General features: G+C 50.1%; 1 protein-coding gene across 1 annotated transcript; it reads left to right on the top strand.

The window, feature by feature from the left end:
* The first annotated feature begins 4,260 nt into the window (after positions 1-4,260).
* LOC144929569 (uncharacterized) lies at positions 4,261-15,126 on the top strand. The gene is made up of 6 exons (XM_078849498.1): positions 4,261-4,379; positions 5,217-5,321; positions 6,559-6,693; positions 11,242-11,304; positions 12,303-12,374; positions 13,708-15,126. The coding sequence occupies exons 1-6, from the start codon at positions 4,268-4,270 to the stop codon at positions 13,734-13,736; spliced, it is 516 nt and encodes a 171-aa protein (XP_078705624.1). The 5' UTR covers positions 4,261-4,267; the 3' UTR covers positions 13,737-15,126.
* Positions 15,127-20,973: the final 5,847 nt, after the last annotated feature.

Raw genomic sequence — 20,973 nt, 5'->3', positions numbered from 1 at the left:
AAAGTCATGACTGGGGTGGAGACAGTGACTAAGGAAGTGTTATTTACTCCTTCTCATAACACAAGAACCAGGAGTCACCCTGATGAAATTAACAGGCAGCAGATTTAAAACAAACCTAAGGCAGTACTTCTTCAGACAATGTACAGTCAGCCTGTGGAACTCATTGCCAGGGAACATTGCGAAGGCCAAAAGTATAATTGGGTTCAAAAAAGAATGAGATGAGTTCATGGAGGACAGGGACATCAATGGCTATGAGCCAAGATGGTCAGGGACCCAGCCCCATGCTCTGGTTGTCCCTAAACCTGCAACTGCCAGAAGCTGGGACTGGATGACAGGGGGTGGATCACCCTATAATTACCTTGTTCTGTTCCTTCCGTCTGAAACCTCTGGCACTGGCCACTGTCGGGAGACGGGATACTGGGCTGGATGGACCATTGGGCTGACCCAGCCTGGCCGTTATGTTCTTATCTTAACTGAGGGCAGCCGTGGTGAGCAGAAGTCCATGGAGCCAGATGCGCTGCATCCGAGGGTGTGAAAGGAGTTGGCAGATGTGATTGCAGAGACATTGGCCATTATCTTTGAAAACTCATGGTAATCGGGGGAGGTCCCGGATGACTGGAAAAAGGCTAATGTAGTGCCCATCTTTGAAAAAGGAAACAAGGAGGATCCGGGGAACTACAGGACAGTCAGCCTCACCTCAGTCCCTGGAAAAATCATGGAGCAGGTCCTTAAGGAATCAATTCTGAAGCACTTAGAGGAGAGGAAAGTGATCAGGAACAGTCAGCATGGATTCACCAAGGGCAAGTCATGCCTGACTAATCTAATTGCCTTCTATGACGAGATAACTGGCTCTGTGGATGAGGGGAAAGCAGTGGACGTGTTGTTCCTTGACTTTAGCAAAGCTTTTGACACGGTCTCCCACAGTATTCTTTCCAGCAAGTTAAAGAAGTATGGGCTGGATGAATGGACTATAAGGTGGATAGAAAGCTGGCTAGATTCTCAGGCTCAATGGGTAGTGATCAATGGCTCCATGTCTAGTTAGCAGCCGGTATCAAGTGGAGTGCCCAAAGGGTCGGTCCTGGGACTGGTTTTGTTCAATATCTTCATTAATGATCTGGAGGATGGCATGGATTGCACCCTCAGCAAGTTTGCAGATGACACTAAACTGGGAGGAGAGGTAGATACGCTGGAGGGTAGGGATAGGATACAGAGGGACCTAGACAAATTAGAGGATTGGGCCAAAAGAAATCTGATGAGGTTCAACAAGGACAAGTGCAGAGTCCTGCACTTAGGATGGAAGAATCCCATGCATCGCTACAGACTAGGGACCGAATGGCTCGGCAGCAGTTCTGCAGAAAAGGACCTAGGGGTTACAGTGGACGAGAAGCTGGATATGAGTCAACAGTGTGCCCTTGTTGCCAAGAAGGCCAATGGCATTTTAGGCTGTATAAGTAGGGGCATTGCCAGCAGATCGAGGGACGTGATCGTTCCCCTCTATTTGGCATTGGTGAGGCCTCACCTGGAGTACTGTGTCCAGTTTTAGGCCCCACACTACAAGAAGGATGTGGAAAAATTGGAAGGTGTCCAGCGGAGGGCAACAAAAATGATTAAGGTGCTGGAACACATGACTTATGAGAAGAGGCTGAGAGAACTGGGATTGTTTAGTCTGCAGAAGAGAAGAAGGAGGGGGGATTTGATAGTTGCTTTCAACTACCTGATAGGGCGTTCCAAAGAGGATGGCTCTAGACTGTTCTCAGTGGTAGCAGATGACAGAACAAGGAGTAATGGTCTCAAGTTGCAGTGAGGGAGGTTTAGGTTGGATATTAGGAAAAACTTTTTCACTAGGAGGGTGGTGAAACACTGGAATGGGTTACCTAGGGAGGTGGTGGAATCTCCTTCCTTAGAGGCTTTTAAGGTCAAGCTTGACAAAGCCCTGGCTGGGATGATTTAGTTGGGGATTGGTCCTGCTTTGCTCTGGGGGTTGGACTAGATGACCTCCTGAGGTCCCTTCCAACCCTGATATTCTGTGATTCTATGATTCTATGAAGCGGGGGCCATTTCGAAAGGGGGCAAAAGTTACGCGCCTTTGTGCTTGTTCTTCACTCACTCACTGGTCTGGTGAGAATAGCACAATATGATGATAATGTTGTGAGACTGGTTACTCTTGGGATGGCAGGCTGCATGGGAACTGCACATCCAGGGGGCAGGCAGGGGAGTGCAGGCCAGGGGGATTGTGGGAGACAAGAGATGGGTCAGGTGGGTGCTGGGGAGCAAGGGGGACTCGTCGGGTGAGGAGTGGCCCCCAGAAACACAAACACAACTATGCTGCTGGTTCCCCCCACCCCTATGTCACTTCATAGAATCATAGAATATCAGGGTTGGAATAGAGGAGAACGATCATGTCCCACTTCCCTTGCTCAGAACACAGTTCATTGTGTAACTCTGTGCCATGCAATTTCCTGGGGCCCTTGCATCACACTCAGCCTATGGGGCAATTGGCCCTGGCTCTTTCAAGCTGCTCCCAGACAGTAACAGGGCTTGGGGAAACCGCTAACCTGCATGGGGAGCTGGAATCCTCACCCATGGGAAGTCAGGGCCTCATTTGGCACCAAAACCAGGACATGAGGCTCTGCCTTGCGGCTAGGCACAAGGGGATGGACACTAAACTTGGAATCCCCACTCTCTACCAGGAATTTTTCAGGAAGTGATGTCACTGCTCCAGCCACTCAGGGATGGGATTTCCCAGGGCCAGGTAGCACCATGCTGCTATTCAGCATGTGCACACCTTGGCTGGAACTTGCTGGAGGCAGTGAGGATAGAGCTGATAAGCCTAGGCTCCTACCAGAGCTAAAGGAGAATCCTTGTTAACAGTATGGAGCCTATGACCCATGGTCACTAGGTCTGCTTCCCTCCAGCAGAGGGAAGTGATGATATAAACCTGGCAGCTCATTCCAATGCACTACTGATGGATAAACCTGCTTCCCAAGTCATGAATCAGAAATAGATCCCAGGAGTCCTATGTCCTACCCACTAGGCAACTCCACCAGCTCCTGCCACAATGTGGCCTGCTTCTCCCAGAGGCAGGACTGTCCTGACACGAGGACTTAGCAGACACACTGAGACCATGGAGAGCGATTTATGGGGTGGGTGTGTGTTTGTGGGGGGAGGCACAAGGCTGGAACTGCAGGACCCCATCTGAATCAGGATGCCCCCGAAGCGCGGTCATGTCTGGGCTTGCTGTTCTGCTGTGGCACAGTCATAAGGCTGTCACCTTATGGGGAGGCAGTGTGGCCTAGAGCTTAGAACACTGGATTAGACTTGGAGAACTGGGTTCCAGTTCTGGCGCTGCCAATGAGCAAGTCATGACTCCTTCTGTGCCTCAGTTTCCCCATCTGTAAAATGGGGACAATGATACCGACCTCCTTTGTGAAGTGCTTTGAGATACAGTGATGGAAAGTGCTGTATGGGTGCTCGGGACTAGTATTGCTTGCACCCAGGATTCATTTGTTGACTGTAGTGGAGTCACTCCTTTTTGACACCGGTGTGAGTGAGGAGGGAAGCAGGCCTGAGTCCTTGCCCCAGGGTGCTCACGATCCAAAGAGGTGCTCAGAAGAGAGGACAGGACCTGGGGATGGGGTTCTGGGGATAGGGCAGGAGCTGCCTTCTTGGTCTGCGTTCGTGCAGCACCCAGCACAATGGGGTCCTGATCCATTGGTACCTAGGCACTAAAATAGTACACCTAATAAAAAATGTACAGCGCCTAGCACAGTGGGGTCCTAGTCCATGACCTGGACTCCAGCACTACCGTGATACACCTAATAAACGACCAAGACCACACTGGGCCAGTTTGCCATGGAGATACAGATTCTGATCCGAAGAGCCCCAGAGGATCTGATTTCGTCATCTCACCCCAACTTTGGCCCCAGCTGGTGTCTTGAAATTCCCACCCTTTGCTTGGGTCATTTCTCTGCCTGGGCTGGAGAGAACCTCCCTTCCCACACCCACGCATCTGCCCTGTTGCTCCACACCTGGAGGCAGTGCTGGTTTGAACAGCAGCCCCCAGGCACCTGCTCTCCCAGGGCCAGCATAGTCAGGAGACGCTGCTATAGTCCTTTGCTCTTGGACTCAGCAGCAGCGTCTCGGAAATGCAGCCCCTTTGGCTCCCCCCTGGCTCTGACGCCATCTGGGATTATGCAACAGGGCCCGTTGTTGAAATAAGATGCTCTGTTGCGTCATCGGGATCAGTGTTGGAGAGACAGCTCACAGAATGGTTGAACCCAGTTGCCATACGAATGAGATATATGTGAACGACGAGGTTATGGTGAGGTCGCCAGACAGGAGGATGAAAAGAACCAGTCCCAAGCCAGCAGGGCATGGAGGTAAAAGCCAACACCAGTCGCCAACTCAGACCCACGCGGCATCCAAGCAGCGGGTTCCAATAGCGCGGAGCCTGTCCTGACAGCACCCCATCCGGAATAACAGCCCTGTGGCCGCTACAGCTCACGTGGAAGAGGAGCCAGCTGCCCACAGACCACCAGCAAGCTGTCCATGGGCCACAACATGGGAACCTCTGGCTTAGGCAGCTCGGTAGAGCAGAACTGCAGCCAAATTTGAATCACTAGAAGGATTTTGGGGGGCTGATTTGAGCCAGGATTTAATTTCCACCCCAGCTTGCCTGACCCAGAGGTGGCTGATCATAGCGCAGTCAGGAAAGGCAGTACTAGTTGTTATTTGTAATAGTACCCAGACCCACAGCTGAGCAGATTTGAACCAGTGTTAGCAGGGAAGTACAGAGACCACAGAGGGCAGAGGTTTATGCCAGTGGAGGGCAGCCATGGCACAGAGGCACCAGTCAGCTAGTGACTAGATCAAATCAGGACTTTTTTTTTCACCCTGGAGAAAAATATCAGCAAAAATATTGATTTCTTTCATCACAATTTTTTCTAATATTTTTGGGGTTCTTCAGAAAATAAATATTTCCAATGAACCAAAAGCCCCAATGCATTTTTGGGCTTTTCCACAAGGTTTTGGATGAAAATTGAAAAAAAAAATTGTTTTTGAAAAAAAGAGTCTGGTTTGTAACAAAACAAATAAAATTACACACACACATGTTTATATGGGAAAATTTTTCAATTTTCAACTCTGCTAATGACAAGGCTTAGTTTGTTCCAGTTTGAAATCATCCTTTTTTAAAAAAAACCCTGCCTGTTTTGCAGCAGTGGAGTGGTCTGATGATGAAATTCCTGTTTACGAAAATATATCGGTGACGACTGACAAGAAGAATCACCAGCCTCCAGCAGAAATGCCTCCCTCAGACCCAGGTAAGTCAGAACAGCATGGCACGAGCACCCCCAGCCCCAGAAGTGGCTGCATTCTAGTGCCAGATGAAGGATCTCAAAAATGCTTTATACTGCTTACATGGAAAGGGATCAGCTGTCCCACGCTGAAATGCAGCCACGGCTGGGGTGGGATGTAGCAACTGTTTAACAGCTGCACTGTGGTGCGTCACAGAGATCACTCACTCACACAGCGCTGAAATGCAGCCACTTCTGAGGAGGGGGCAAGGCAGCTGTCTAACAACAGTTTAGGACAGGAAGTGAAGAGGAATCCTGTATCCAGCTGGAAGGGTAACAGGATGGAATTACTCCAGTGGAAATATGGCCTGGAGGCAGAGGGAAGGGGAGTAAGCAGTAAAATGGGATGCCTGTCCACGGGGGGGTGGGAGGAGGGAAAGACACCTTAGCCGAGCAACAACCTCCCTGCCTTCTCCGTCCCACAGGGCAGCTGTACTGGTGGGAGAGGCTGTGCAAGGGTCTTGCTGGGGAGACATCTACCTGGAAAGTTGTGAGAGGCTGGTCCCTGGGCTCATAGACAGCTGCTTCCATTACTCCAGCCCAGCTAGCTGCAGGCATGGCCAACACCGGGGCAAACACAGCGTTCTTCCCAAACTGTCTAGGAGAGATGCTGGAATAAAGACCATTCCCAGCTCTCGGGGATTAATACCCCCTGCTAGAAGCGGCAGCCTCTTTGTGGTGGTGGGGGCTGAGGTGGGTCTTAGCTCCTCGTTGCCACAGGGCCTCACACCCTGCAGGCCCTGCCCCCTGGCCAGGCCAGAAGCCAGCACTGGGCCATGGTCCTGTGCCACTGTGGGGAGCCCTGGACCCTCCACCTGCCCTGGGCAATGCACCCCAGGGGGCAGGGACACCCTGCCCCCCCCCAAGGGCAGGTGGAGGGTACGGGGTTCCCCCTAGCAGCCCAGACTCCCTAGGCGGCTCTTACCATGGCCCGGCTCTGGCTTCCAGCCTGGCCAGGGGGCAGGACCTTGGGGGGAAGAGGAGGAGCAGGGGGCAGAGGGCAAGGCCACAGTTCCGGCACCAGTAGCCTCCCCAGACTTCTACACAGGTTCCAGTGCTCCTGTGGGGGCCCCCAAATTGTCCGGGCCCTTGGGCACAGGCCCCGTGGGCCCATGCATTAATTTCCCCCTGTGTACAGCGCATATCTTAGCACATAGGGAACATACCCAGAACCTGCTCAATTGTAACAACAGCTGTTTTCCAGCCCCTATAGCTCCATCCACCCCACAGCCTGCCAAAGGGAGAACCCGGGAGCAGAAACACATGCTGATGCTGTACCTCCTGATGGCCGTTTGCTTTCTCATGTGGATCGCTCTCCTCTCGCTCACAGTCGTGAACGGTGAGTCTGCCCCATCCAGCCCTGGCCACCAAGCGGATGGGTGATCACCTGTGAAAGGTTCAGAGAAGACCCCAGGTCCTATGACCATTCGAGGTGTGGAACACCTGCCTGAGAATGAGACACTAAAGGAGCACCATCTGTTCAGTTTATCAGAGAGAAAGTTAAGAGGTCACTAGGGATCTATGGGGAGGAACTTCTGCAGCACGGCCGGCCCTAAAAGATCTACCACAAATACAATATGAGTCAACAATGTGATGCTGTTGTGAAAAAGGCAAATGTCATTCTGGAGTGTTGCATGTAAGACACACAGGAGCTAATTGTTCTGCTCCCCCCGGCACTGGGGAAACCTCAGCTGGAGTCCTGTGTCCAATTGTCCGTGCCACACTTTAAGAAAGACATGAACAAACTGGAGAGTCCAGCAGAAAGCAACATAATTGATCAGGGGGTTAGAAAACCTGCCCTCTGAGGAACGATTGGAAGAACTGGGCATGTTTAACCTAGAGAAGAGAAGGCTGGCAGGGGACACACACCCGATGACAGTTTACAGATCTGTAGCAGGTTGTTATAATGAGGACAGTGATCAGTTGTTCTCCATGTCCCAGCTTTGAAGAAACTGGTGCAGTTTGCAGCAAAGGAGATTTAGGCTGGATATTAGTTAAGCTCTGGAACAGGTGACCTTGGGAGTTGTGGAATCCCTATCATTGGAGGTTTCTAAGAACAGGTTGGACAAACATCTATAGGGATACTTGGTTTACGTGGTCCTACCTCAGTGCTGGACTAGATGACCTCTTGAGATTCCTTCAGCCCTGAATTTCTATGTTTCGATGACTTTTCTGACAGCCAGGGGGCTCTTTAATCTAACAGATCCAAGGGCTGGGAGCAAATTCAGACTGTGCTATATAAGGTGCATAGTTTGAACAGGGCAGAGAATTAATCATTGGGACAGTTGACCCAGGGGTGTGGTGGATTGTCCTGGACTTTAGCTGCTTTAAAACCAGACTGAGTGGTTCCTGCTATCCATGGGAGTCTGTCCATTGATATCGTTGGGCTCTGGATTAGGCCTCAAGTCAGCCTGCATGTGATCCCAGCAATTCAACACAACGTGAGATCCTTATGAGATAGAAACATACAGACTCCGGGGTTCCTAGAGACCCCAAGCGAGATCAGGGTCCTCTTGTGCCAGGCTCTGCCTTAAAGAGCTTATGATCTAAGTAGGCAAAGGATGGGAAACTGAGACATAGAAAGGGGAAGTGACTTGCCCAAGTGGCAAGAGCCAGGAATAGAACCCAGGTCTCCCAAAGCCAGTGCCCTATCCACTCAATGGTGCTGCTTACCTGGTTTTGTTAAACTATCTATTCTCCATCTTTCTCAAGACATCAGAAGTCAAAGTACTTTCCAAAATAATGGCTAAAGATATTAACTGATAATACCAGAATCAGACATTCAAACAAATAAACAATCCACAGATCAGCGTCAAAGCTCTTGTGTTAAGATGAAATACGTGTTTGTCTGCACTGGATATGATTGTTGTGTTTGTATTTCTTATGTGGGCTGTGCTAGATAAATTGTATCCACAGCTAGTCTGTCCCTTGCTTGTGGGTGCCTGGGTTTTGTGAACGTAATGATAGGTCAATACATTAATGTCACGTAGTGACCCTTACATGGTATTTTACAGAATTGTTTTTTGTTTTGGAATAGATGAGTACATGCAGTGTGATGGCTAAATATATGTGCTAATACCGATGGATGGAGAGGTGTATGTATGTATGCCAATGGATGGTTGGCAGAAGGATGAGTATTTATGCTGATGAGTGAATGGATAGAGGAGTATGTATACCAGTGGAAGGAGGATGGAGGATGGATGGATGGATGGATGGATGCATATGAATGCCAATGGATGGATGAATGTGTATGGATGCTGAAGTGAATGTATGTTGATGTGATGGATGGAAGTGAATGTATGTTGATGGATGGATGGCTGAGTATGTGTGCTGATGGGTGAATGGATTGAGAAGCATATATGCTGATGGATGGAAAGATCATAGAATCATAAAAGATATAATTGGAAGAGACCTCAGGAAGTCATCTAGTCCAATCCCCTGCTCAAAGCAGGACCAACCCCAACTAAATCATCCCAGCCAGAGATGTGTATGCATACTGAAGGATGGAGGTTTGTTGAATGAGTATGGATGCTGCAGGATGGAGGATGTGTCCATGGATGTGTCTATATGCCGATGGATGGAAGTGTATGTATTCCAATGGATGGATGGATGAATACATGTGTACGGATGCCGATGCGTATGTGCGTAGAGAGATCCTTCCTACCAGACAGTCATCAACTCTCCCCATTCCTCATTCCTCCAGACTGATAAAGTTAAGGAAATTGTAAAGCTGCAATGAAAATGATGCCAGTTTAACATTTTGTTGTTGCTTTAAGACCAGAAGATGACTGGGGAACTTGAGACTATTGCTTCTTGTTCTGCCACCACTGAGAACAGCCCAGCTCCATCCTCTTTGGAACCCGCCTTCCAAGGTTGCTATCAAATCCCCCCTCGCTCTTCTCTTCTGCAGACTAAATAACCCCAGTTCCCTTAGCGTCTCCTCGTAAGTCATGTGCTCCAGTCCCCTAATAATTTTCGTTGCCCTCCACTGGACTCTTTCTAATTTGTCCACATCCCTTCTGTAGTGAGGGGACCAAAACAGAACGCAATACTCCAGGTGTGGCCTCACCAGTGCCAAATAGAGGGGAATAATCACTTCCCTTGATCTGCTGGCAATGTTCCTACTCATACAGCCCAATATGCCGTTGGCCTTCTGGACAACAAGCGCACACTGGTGACTCATATCCAGCTTCTCGTCCACTGTAATCCCCAGGTGCTTTTCTGCAGAACTGATGCTTAGCCAGTCGGTCCCAAGCCTATAGTGGTGCATGGGATTCTTTCTTCCTAAATTCTAGACTCATCACTTGTCCTTGTTGAACCTCATCAGATTTCTTTTGGCCCAATCCTCCAACTTGTCTAGGTCACTCTGGACCCTATCCCTATCCTCCAGCATATCTACCTCTCCTCCCAGCTTAGTGTCATCTGCGAACTCACTGAGGGTGCAATTTATCCCATCATCCAGATCATTAATAAAGATGTTGAACAAAACTGGCCCCAGGACCGACCCCTGGGGCACTCCACTTGATACCGGCTGCCAACTAGACATGGAGCCATTGATCACTACCCATTGAGCCTGACTATCTAGCCAGCTTTCTATCCACCTTATAGTCCATTCATCCAGCCCATACTTCTTTAACTTGCTGGCAAGAATACTGTGGGAGACCGGATCAAAAGCTTTGCTAAAGTCAAGATATATCACAACCACTGGTTTCCCCATATCCACAGAGCCAGTTATCTCATCATAAAAGGCAATCAGGTTAGTCAGGCATGACTTGTCCTTGATGAATCCATGTTGACTGTTCCTGATCACCTTCCTCTCCTCCAAGTGCTTCAAAATGGATTCCTTGAGGACCTGCTCCATGATTTTGCCAGGCTCTGAAGTGAGCTGACCAGTCTGTAGTTCCCTGGGTTCTCTTTCTTCCCTTTTTAAAATATGGGCACTATATTTGCCTTTTTCCAATCATCCGGGACCTCCCACAATCACCACAAATTTTCAAAGATAATGGCCAGTGGCTCTGCAATCACATCAGTCAAATCCCTCAGCACCCTTGGAAGCCTAAGATCTGGACCCACGGACTTGTGCGTAAATAGTCCTTAACCTGTTCTTTCACCACTGAGGGCTGCTCACCTCTTCCCCATGCTGTGCTGCCCAGTGCAGCAGTCTGGGAGCTGACCTTGTCTGTGTAGACCAAGGCAAAAAAAGCATTGAGTACTTCAGCTTTTTCTACATCCTCTATCATTATGTTGCCTCTCCCATTCAGTAAGGGCCACACACTTTCCCTGACCTTCTTCATGTTGCTAACATACCTGTAGAAACCCTTCTTGTTCCCCTTCACATCCCTTGTTAGCTGCAACTCCAATTGTGCCTTGTCTTTCCTGATTACACCCCTGCATGCTCGAGCAATATTTTTATACTCCTCCCTAATCATCTGTCCAAATTTCCATTTTTTCCTTTTTGAGTTTAAGCTCACCAAAGATTTCACTGTTAAGCCAAGCTGGTCGCCTGCCATATTTGCTATTCTTTCTGCACATCGGGATGGTTTGTTCCTGCACCCTCGATAAGGTTCTTTGAAATACAGCCATCTCTCGTGGATTCCTTTCCCTCTCATATTAGCCTCCCGGGGAAGGATGCTGAAGGATGGGGGATGTGTCGATGGATGTGTCTATATGCCAATGGATGGAAGTGTATGTATGCCAATGGATGGATGGATGAATACATGTATATGGATGCCGATGTGTATGTATGTATAGAGAGATCCTTCCTACCAGACAATCATCAACTCTCCCCACCCCTCTGTGGGAAATGTCCAGACTGATTGAGTTAAGGGAATTGTAAAGCTGCAATGAAAACTACACCTGTTTAACATTTTGTTGTTGTTGCTTTAAGACCAGAAGATGACTGGGGAATTAAAGAGGATAAACGCTGCCCTTTCCCAGAGGATAAACCAAGGTACGTTTGATTCCTGTCTAGACTGCAGAACCATATTTCTAGGTCAACAGACAACACAAGAGGCTGGAGCATCATCCATCACACGCGGCCCATAAGGAGCAGTCATGGAGTCCAGGGGCATGGGCATTGCCAATAGAGCATCTGAGCCACTGATGGCGTGGGCCCGGGGCACAGCTAATGGGCATGCTCCATAACCTCCTGTGGGGAGAGGCTGGGTTCTGTGAGCACAAAGGCCAGGAGAGTTAGGCCCAGGTAGCCCCAGCATGTGGTGCAGTGGGTAGGGCTAGGGGGGAAATTTCCATCCAAACTTTTTTCTGACAGAAAATTGGGCTTTTGACTAAACTCATTTTGCAGAATGTATCTGCCTCCGGCAAAGATTTTTGATTTTTCATCAAAAAAACAAAGCAAAAAAATATATATATTTTTTTGGCCAGAACTGAAATTGTTGTACGTTTTTGGGCCATTCTCAGCTGCAGCAGCTGCTGAACACCAAAAAGTTGTGGATTTTCTGAAAAAAATGTGAAAATTTTGGCAGATATGATTTTCCCCTCTCATCATTTTCGTTGAAATTTTCCATGGAATGCCCTCCTCCCATTCTGTGGCTAGCTTTCATAGCTGGGGACCTGGGGGGCTAGGAATCCTTGTGATCTGAATTCCAGTAGAGCTAGAAGCCCCAGCCATGGACCATGACCTCGTTGTGCTGGGCGCTGTACATTATAAGATGTATTACGGTAGTGCCTCAGAGCCCCAGTCTTGGCCCAGGACCCCATTAGTCTGGGTGCTGTTCACTATGTATTAGGTGTATTTGAGCAGCGCCTGGGAGTCCCACTCATGACCCAGGATCCTGCTGTGCTAGGCGCTGTACAAACTGGATACCAAGAGAGTCGATGACCGAAAGAGCTGACACTCTAAATAGATGGAATTGATTGGGGGAGGGGCCCTCATACTGAAATCGCCTTGTTGTGCTGAGATCAGATGCCTCTTGCTTGTGTCCTCAGTGTCTAAGGAGTTGAAAGAAGCCCAGGTTCAGCTAGGAAAGGCATTGGCAAAACAGAAGGCAGAGGAGGCAGGTAAGAAGAGCTACAGAGGTGTTTCCTGGCTCTCACCCCTCCTGGCCATTGCGCTGCACCTGGGAAGTGGGTATTCACCAACCTCGGTAGGCAGAGCTAGTGGGGGTCAGGTGGGTGCTGCTAGGATTGGGGTCAAGGATGGTGTCTAGGACCAGGAGTCTGACCCCTATCCCCTCACCCTACAGCTGCAGAGCCCGCCCCATCTTAGCGCATCCTCCCCGTGCAAACTGCCTCTCAAGTGCCATTTTCCAGCCACCTGGACTGGGCGAGAGTCCGCTCCCTGGCTGGAGGTGGAGGGTGAGAGCAGAGCACAGGCAGGGCTAGCAGAAGGGTGGTGTAGTCCGGGCACCCAGCAAGGGATAGAGTGGGAGGATGTTTCCATGGGCTCCTAAAGGCTCCACAAACTTGAAGCCGGGCTTGCTCAGACAGCAACAATACCAGAGTTTATTTCAGCTCCAAAAGACTAATCCTTAGCAAGCAGGCAAACTGAGGCACAGGGCAATTGAAGTGACCCACCTAGGATCAATGGCAGAGGTGGGAATAGGCCCTGGGCATCCTGGCCCCACTGCTCCTTCTCCAGTCACTGCCTGGCTATGCAAGAACATAGCACAATAGTCCTCTGTGAGGAATGGGCGAGATTCTTCGTGTTTAGCACGCTGGGGGCAGAGCCCCCTTGAGAAATTGGCCATAACCCTCCCAACGGGACTGCTGAGGAGTCTGGGAAATGAAGCCCTGATGGTGGCTGGAAATCCAAGCCTTGAGCTTCTTTGGGAAATCAGGCTCCATAAGACAAGAGTGACCCAGGGACCCCATTCACTACCCCACACGCATGGCTGGATCAGCCCTTCTCACCGAGCAGCAGGAAGAGAGCCTGTGGCATACAGCCCTTGGGCTGTGTTCTCTGTGGGGCTCCTTTAGGCCCAGCGATGCTGCTCCATGCATCCCCTGTGGGCGTGAAGCAGTGATTGGGGCACAGACAGGTGCAGATCATGGGGCGCTGCTGGCCAAGGTAACTCCACTTCTCACAGATCCGAAGCACCCACCTCTGTACGTGGGTGAGTCCCTTCATCTGCCCCATCCCTGCTCACCAGCTGCTCAGAGTCCCCGTCATGGGCCAGGCCCCTCTTGTGGATGGGTTCGCTGTGGATGGGTTCGCTGTGTTCCCACACAGAGGGATCTGGGCCGGTCCAAAGGATGGAAGCACTAGGTGGCAAGAGGAGGGGCTATCAGAGGGCTCAGGTGGAGGTGAGCTTGGTTGCCATGGGAGGGGATGGGGAACTGGCTCCCACGCACTGGGCCTTGCTGAGCAGGGATGTTTTTGTCTTGTTTCCAGCCTCGATGACCAAGCCTCCAAGCTCCTGAGGAGCTCAAAGGGGGCAGCAGCTTGCCTGAGCCCTGGACTGGGGACAGTGCGCTGTGGGTCCCCCTTCTCCACAGCCCACTCAGCCCTTGGCCTCTCCGCCAGATGGCATTTGTGTGGCTTGTGGGGAGCTAAGCCAAGACCCTCCCATGCATTCCCACTGAGCAGCCACTGGGTGGGTAACAACCCTTTGCCACAACAAACCAGCAGCAGCTTTGAAGTGCTCACCTGCTGTAAAAATGAAAGGCTCCGAGTCCTCTCTCTTGGCATCAGTGTCTGATAGAGACACAAAGGGCCACCCACACCCCGATCTGAGGTGTGACTCTAGTGTGGCTTCACTCTGGATCTACCCTGGGCTGGCTGAGAGCTGGCATGCAGCTGTCACCAGTGTGTGCATGGAACAAACTGATGCTCTCAGACAGGTTGGACAGATGGAGCGAGTAGAATTGGCCCACTGTATTTTTTTCTAACACTTGGGGGTGGAATTTTGAAGTGAATAATGGCTTTCTCAGTTCTTTGGCAATCCCAAAGAAACAGGGCGAAATAGTTTCAGGTTGAACCCAAAATGAAATTTTCCAAATTCGTAGGTAAAGCAAAAAGTTTTTATAAAATTGTGTTGGGCTAAATTGAAAACTATGAAATTTTGACTGAATTGAAAAGTAAAAAACACCCCTTATTTCATTCAATTAGTTTTTATTTGAAGCATTTTTGAATGTTTTTGATTTTTTTCAAATTAAATTAGAGAGACTTTCAAAACAAAAACTAGTTTGGAACCAGAAAATCAAATTCTTTCAATTTTTTTTTTGGAGGTTTTTTTCCCAACTGAAACAATTCAGAGACATTGGCATGAATTTGAGGAGTGTTTCTGTGGTGCCAAATCCACATTTTTCTCTGAAAAATGATTTTGGGTGAAAAATGTCCTCCAGCTCTTCTTAAGAGCCCAAGTCTCTGAAAATCAGCAATTCCCCCTGACTTTCAAAGAGGCTTGGACTCCTAAGGGCCAGATTCTCAGAGGCTTCTAACTCCCAGTGATTCCAATGGGGAGGATATTTCCATGGGCTCCTAAGAGCTCCACAAACTTGATGCCGGGCTTGCTCAGACGGCAACAATACCAGAGTTTATTTCAGCCCCCAAAAAGTTTTGGAGTCTCAAGCTCCCACTGCCAGCATTCAGTCAACAAGAGCTCCCTGCTATGCCAGGTGCTTCCAAGCCTCACTGTGCATTTCACCCTGTATCCGGGACCCTCATCTATTGCACGTCTGCTTTGCTGCATCTCCGAGGAGGTAACGGGAATCCTCAGCAGTGTGGATGATGACATCTGCTCCCGCCCTTGCCTTTATGGCCCCTCTTCACCCCACCCCTCATTTAAATGATGGCCAGCCAGCCACTGGGAAAAAGTCCTCATTAAAGAGAAAAGATTTTCCTTGGGAAATGTGGCTCATTTCATTCTTGATGGCTCATACATTTACTAGGATGCTGTCTGGGGAGGGGCCCTTGGGGAAGAGTGAAGGCATGGCATATCTGAACTACAATTCCCAGGAGACATCGTGGTACCTAGAGCAGAGTCTACTCCTGTCAAGGTTCCTTCCCCACTATGAACTCTAGGGTACAGATGTGGGGACCTGCATGAAAAACCCCCTAAGCTTATTTTTCTAGGCAAAACCTTAAGTTACAAAAAGACACAAAAACAGGAATATACATTCCATTCAGCACAACTTATTTTATCAGCCATTTAAACAAAACAGAATCTAACGCATATCTAACTAGATTGCTTACTGACTCTTTACAGGAGTTCTAACCTGCATTCCTGTTCTGGTCCCGGCAAAGGCAACATACAGACAGAGAGAACCTTTATTTCTCCCCCCTCCAGCTTTGAAAGTATCTTGTCTCCTCACTGGTCATTTTGGTCAGGTGCCAGGGAGGTTATCCTAGCTTCTTATCCCTTAAAGGGTTTTTTCCTCTGGCCAGGAGGGATTTAAAGGTGGTTAGCCTTCCCTTTATATTTATGACAACTCCCCAAATTCCCAGTCTGTGTCTCCACTCCATTCCCGACATCCTGTCCTGGACTGGGCAGTAGTGGAAGGCCGAACTACTCCCCTAGCTCTGTGCAGTTTGTCTCTTGGATCTGGGCTTCATTAGCTGGGCCCATCTCTGGTGGGAACTTTAGCAACATTTCCTGGAGTCTCTCTGTTCCTGGTAGCGCCTCCAGATCCCCAGCACAACGCCACCTTCCTAACAACCCATTTGAATCAGTTATCAATGGCCCATGACTTCAGCCAGGCTAGATGCAATGGCAATAAAAAAGCCATGTTTCCTAGCAAAAATCTTGCCTCTTTAAGAGCATCACCAGCCCCAAACCTTCAAAAATGATGAGTCGAGCAAAATCAGGGGGTTGGCTGAAAAGTCGTAATTAAAAAAAAAAATCATATGCATTGGATTCTGTTTCTTTACCTGCTGGATTCTGAGCCTTGCCTCGTCACATTTTCCAGCTTTCCTGTGCGCGGGCAGAAAACCTGCTTTAAAAAAAAAGAAGAAAGCAAGAGTCTCCTGTAATCCCATGACTCCCAGAGCTGGGGCTTTAACGTCAAACAGCATGAGACTCGTGACAAAATCGTAGCACTGGGAATGCTTTGGATCTGGTATTGTAGCTTGGGCCAAACTCCAGCGGAAACAAGTCCTGAGGGTGTTCCTTGGCTATTTTCTAAAGACTTCTCTGCTGCTGGAAACCCTCCTGGATCCCCAACCTAATGCCACCTCCCTGACTCTACGCACCATGCCCTTCCAAACAGTCAGCCCCAGGACCTGGGTCAATCCAGTCCCATTGGCATTAGTATTATTTCTTAGGTGTATTACGGACTTTGGAGGTTCATCCATCAGTAGTGCATTGGAATGAGCATCCAGTGCGGTCCTAACCCTAACCAGTGGGGTCCTACCACGATACACCTAATAAACGATCGAGACCACACTGGGCCAGTTTGCCATGGAGATACAGATTCTGATCCGAAGAGCCCCAGAGGATCTGATTTCATCATCTCACCCCAACTTTGGCCCCAGCTGATGTCTTGAAATTCCCACCCTTTGCTTGGGTCATTTCTCTGCCTGGGCTGGAGAGAACCTCCCTTCCCACACCCACGCATCTGCAGTGGTTTTCTCCTACCCTGTTGCTCCACACCTGGAGGCAGTGCTGGTTTGAACAGCAGCCCCCAGGCACCTGCTCTCCCGGGGCCAGCATAGTCAGGAGATGCTGCTGTAGTCCTTTGCTCTTGGACCCAGCAGCAGCGTCTCGGAAATGCAGCCCCGTTTGCTCCCCCCGGCTCTGATGCTGTCTGGGATTACGCAACAGGGCCTGTTGCTGAAATAAGGTGCTCTGTTGCGTCATCGGGATCAGAGCTGGAGAGACAGCTCACAGAATGGTCGAACTGAGTCGCGGGACGGGGCCATGGACATGAACGACATATATGTGAACCGCAAGGTTGTGGTGAGTTCACCAGGCAGGAGGATGAAAAGAACCAGTCCCAAGCCAGCAGGGCATGGAGTGCCTTCTAGTGCCACACTGGGGCACTGGGGCCAGCGCTGACTGCCAGGGGAGAGCGCCCCCTACTGAACCCCCCACCCTGCTCCCTTCAGCACAGCACCTCCTACTGCCACACTGGGGCATTGCGGTCAGCACTGACTGCATGGGGAGAGCGCCCCCTACTGAGCCCCCCACCTTGATCCCTTCCGCACAGTGCCCCTGTCCTCACCACCTTCCCTGAAGCACAGCACTGAGTTCACACCACCCTCTACAGCATCCAGGGAGCTGTGGTTTGTTTGGGGAGGTCACCCAACTACTGCCCGGGCCCAGCTCTAGGCAGATAGGGCTGAGTCATCCATCACTCCCTCCCCCTACCTTCCCCTCCCGCTCCACCCATAGGCAGCATGGCAGCTGACCATGGAATCACCAGGCCAGCCAGGCTCTGGTATCTAGGGGTGGAAACCCCTGTGTAAATGCCAGGTATTATTGTGATGTACGGCCCCAGAGGCGGATTATGATTTATTGGGACCCTGGGCAAAAAGAACATTTGGGCCCTCCACACCCCGGGGACCCAAGAACACCGGAACTGGGGTGGAGGGGCGGGGGGGCAGAGGGGCCATAGCCCCCGACTTTTAAAAGAGGGAGGCCCATGCCTGCACATCTTTTAACATGGGCAGGCGCAGAGCAGCGGCCAGGGCTGAACTTTGCGGCAGGGCGCTGAGAAGGTGATCAGCTCCCCCGCTATGCAGCACAGTCCCTGTTAGAAGCGCCAGCCTTTTCGTGGTGGTGGGGGCAGAGGTGGGCCTTAGCTGCTTCTCACCACAGGGCTTCACACCCTGCAGGCCATGCCCCCTGGCCAGGCTGGCAGCCAGAGCTGGGCCATGGTAAGAGCGGGCTCCGGGCCACTTTGGGGAGCCCCGGACCCTCCACCTGCCCTGGGCAATGCACCCCAGGGGGCAGGGACATGGGCTGGGGCCTGCTTTCGGGTACCCTGTGCACCCCACCCTCCCACTCCTCAGGCAGGAGATGGGTTCAGGGTTCATCCCAGGCTCCTTGGGTGGCTCTTGCCATGGCCCGGCTCTGACTTCTGGCCTGGCCAGGGGGCAGGGCCTTGGGAAGAGAGAAGGAACACGGGCAGGGCCACAGTTCCAGCACTGGTGGCCTCCCCAGATTTCTACACAGGTTCCAGGGCTCCTGTGGGGGCACCCAAATTGGCCAGGCCCTTGGGTACTGGCCCCATGGGCCCATGTGTTAATCCCCTACTGTGTACGGCACATGTTAGCACATACAGAACATACCCAGAACCTGCTCAAATGTAACAACAGCTGTTTTCCAGCCCCTACAGCTCCATCCACCCCACAGCCTGCCAAAGTCCTGCTTTGAGCAGGGGATTGGACTAGATGACCTCCTGAGGTCTCTTCCAACCCTAATCTTCTATGATTCTAAAGGGAGAACCCGGGAGCAGAAACACATGCTGATGCTGTACCTCCTGATGGCCATGTGCTTTCTCATGTGGATCGCTCTCCTCTCGCTCACAGTCGTGAACAGTGAGTCTGCCCCCATCCAGCCCTGGCCGCCAAGCAGATGGGTGATCACCTGTGAAAGGTTCAGAGAAGACCCCAGGTTCTATGACCATTCGAGGTGTGGAACACCTGCCTGAGAATGAGACACTAAAGGAGCACCATCTGTTCAGCTTATCAGAGAGAAAGTTAAGAGGTCACTAGGGATCTATGGGGAGGAACTTCTGCAGCACGGCCGGCCCTAAAAGATCTACCACAAATACAATATGAGTCAACAATGTGATGCTGTTGTGAAAAAGGCAAATGTCATTCTGGAGTGTTGCATGTAAGACACACAGGAGCTAATTGTTCTGCTCCCCCCGGCACTGGGGAAACCTCAGCTGGAGTCCTGTGTCCAATTGTCCGTGCCACACTTTAAGAAAGACATGAACAAACTGGAGAGTCCAGCAGAAAGCAACATAATTGATCAGGGGGTTAGAAAACCTGCCCTCTGAGGAGCGATTGGAAGAATGGGCATGTTTAACCTAGAGAAGAGAAGGCTGGCAGGGGACACACACCCGATTACAGTTTACAGATCTGTAGCAGGTTGTTATAATGAGGACAGTGATCAGTTGTTCTCTATGTCCCAGCTTTGAAGAAACTGGTGCAGTTTGCAGCAAAGGAGATTTAGGCTGGATATTAGTTAAGCTCTGGAACAGGTGACCTCGGGAGTTGTGGAATCCCTATCATTGGAGGTTTCTAAGAACAGGTTGGACAAACATCTATAGGGATACTTGGTTTACGTGGTCCTACCTCAGTGCTGGACTAGATGACCTCTTGAGATTCCTTCAGCCCTGAATTTCTATGTTTCGATGACTTTTCTGACAGCCAGGGGGCTCTTTAATCTAACAGATCCAAAGGCTGAGAGCAAGTTCAGACTGTGCTATATAAGGTACATAGTTTGAACAGGGCAGGGAATTAACCATTGGGACAGCTGACCCAGGGGTGTGGTGGACTGTCCTGGACTTTAGCCGCTTTAAAACCGGACCGAGTGGTTCTTGCTATCAGATCCACTCCAGCTCCACCAGCAGTTCCTGGGCTCCAGTCAGGGTTCACTGTGTGGACTGCTCTGGCCTTTGTTTTACAGGAGTTCAGACTGAATTACATTGGTCCCTTCTGGTATTGAACTTGAGGGGTGGAACCCTGGCCCCATGGACATCAATGGCAAAATGCTGTCTGGATTTCACCCTAGCAATCTGTGAATCAGACAGTGAAAATCAGGGGGAAAGCATGAAACCTCCTTGGGACAGGATTCTGGAGCTACAGAGATGGGGTGCAGTTGGCAGTTTTAACACAGATGGTTAGGGTGGGAGGAAAGACCTCATCCCAGGTGGGGAAAGACCCTTCCACCTATATACAGCCCAAAGACTCCTCTCTGCTGAGGGCCTGATCCATGGGAGTCTGTCCATTGACATCGTTGGGCTCTGGATTAGACCCCAAGTCGGCCTGCATGTGATCCCAGCAGTTCAACACAACGTGAGATCCTTATGAGATAGAAACATACAGACTATGGGGTTCCTAGAGACCCCAAGCAAGATCAGGGTCCTCTTGTGCCAGGCTCTGCCCCAAAGAGCTTATGATTTAAGTAGGCAAAGGATGGGAAACTGAGACATAGAAAGGGGAAGTGACTTGCCCAAGGTCACCCAGCAGGTCAGTAGCAGAGCCAGGAATAGAACCCAGTCTCCCAAAGCCAGTGCCCTATCCACTCAATGGTGCTGCTTACCTGGTTTTGTTGGGGTATAGCCTGTTAAACTATCTATTCTCCATCTTTCTCAAGACATCACAAGTCAAAATAATGGCTAAAGATATTAACTGATAATACCAGAATCAGACATTCAAACAAATAAACAATCCACAGATCAGCATCAAAGCTCTTGTGTTAAGATTAAATATGTATTTCTCTGCACTGGATATGACTGTTGTGTTTGTGTTTTTTAGGTGGGCAGTGCTAGATAGATTGTATTCTCAGCTAGTCAGACCCTTGCTTGTGGGTGGTTGGGTTTTGTGAACGTAATAATAGGTCAATACATTAATGTCACTGTCATAACCATACAGCTAAGGGTAGCCTAGAATTCCTCCTTACCTGTAAGGGGTTAAGAAGCTCAAATAACCTGGTTGGCACGTGACCAAAAGGACCAATGGGGAAATAAGATCCTTTGAAATCTT

Source organism: Lepidochelys kempii, chromosome 20 (genome assembly GCF_965140285.1).
Source record: "Lepidochelys kempii isolate rLepKem1 chromosome 20, rLepKem1.hap1, whole genome shotgun sequence".
NCBI lineage: Eukaryota > Metazoa > Chordata > Testudines > Cheloniidae > Lepidochelys > Lepidochelys kempii.
This window is presented reverse-complemented; position numbering and strand designations above follow the sequence as displayed.

Bases quoted from the DNA above. Each gene is read 5' to 3' on its own strand.
- LOC144929569 (XM_078849498.1), top strand. From the start codon at position 4,268: ATGGTTGAACCCAGTTGCCATACGAATGAGATATATGTGAACGACGAG. The intron at 5,322-6,558 runs GTAAGTCAGAAC...GCTGTTTTCCAG, and splicing joins AATGCCTCCCTCAGACCCAG to CCCCTATAGCTCCATCCACC. The intron at 12,375-13,707 runs GTAAGAAGAGCT...TCTTGTTTCCAG, and splicing joins ACAGAAGGCAGAGGAGGCAG to CCTCGATGACCAAGCCTCCA.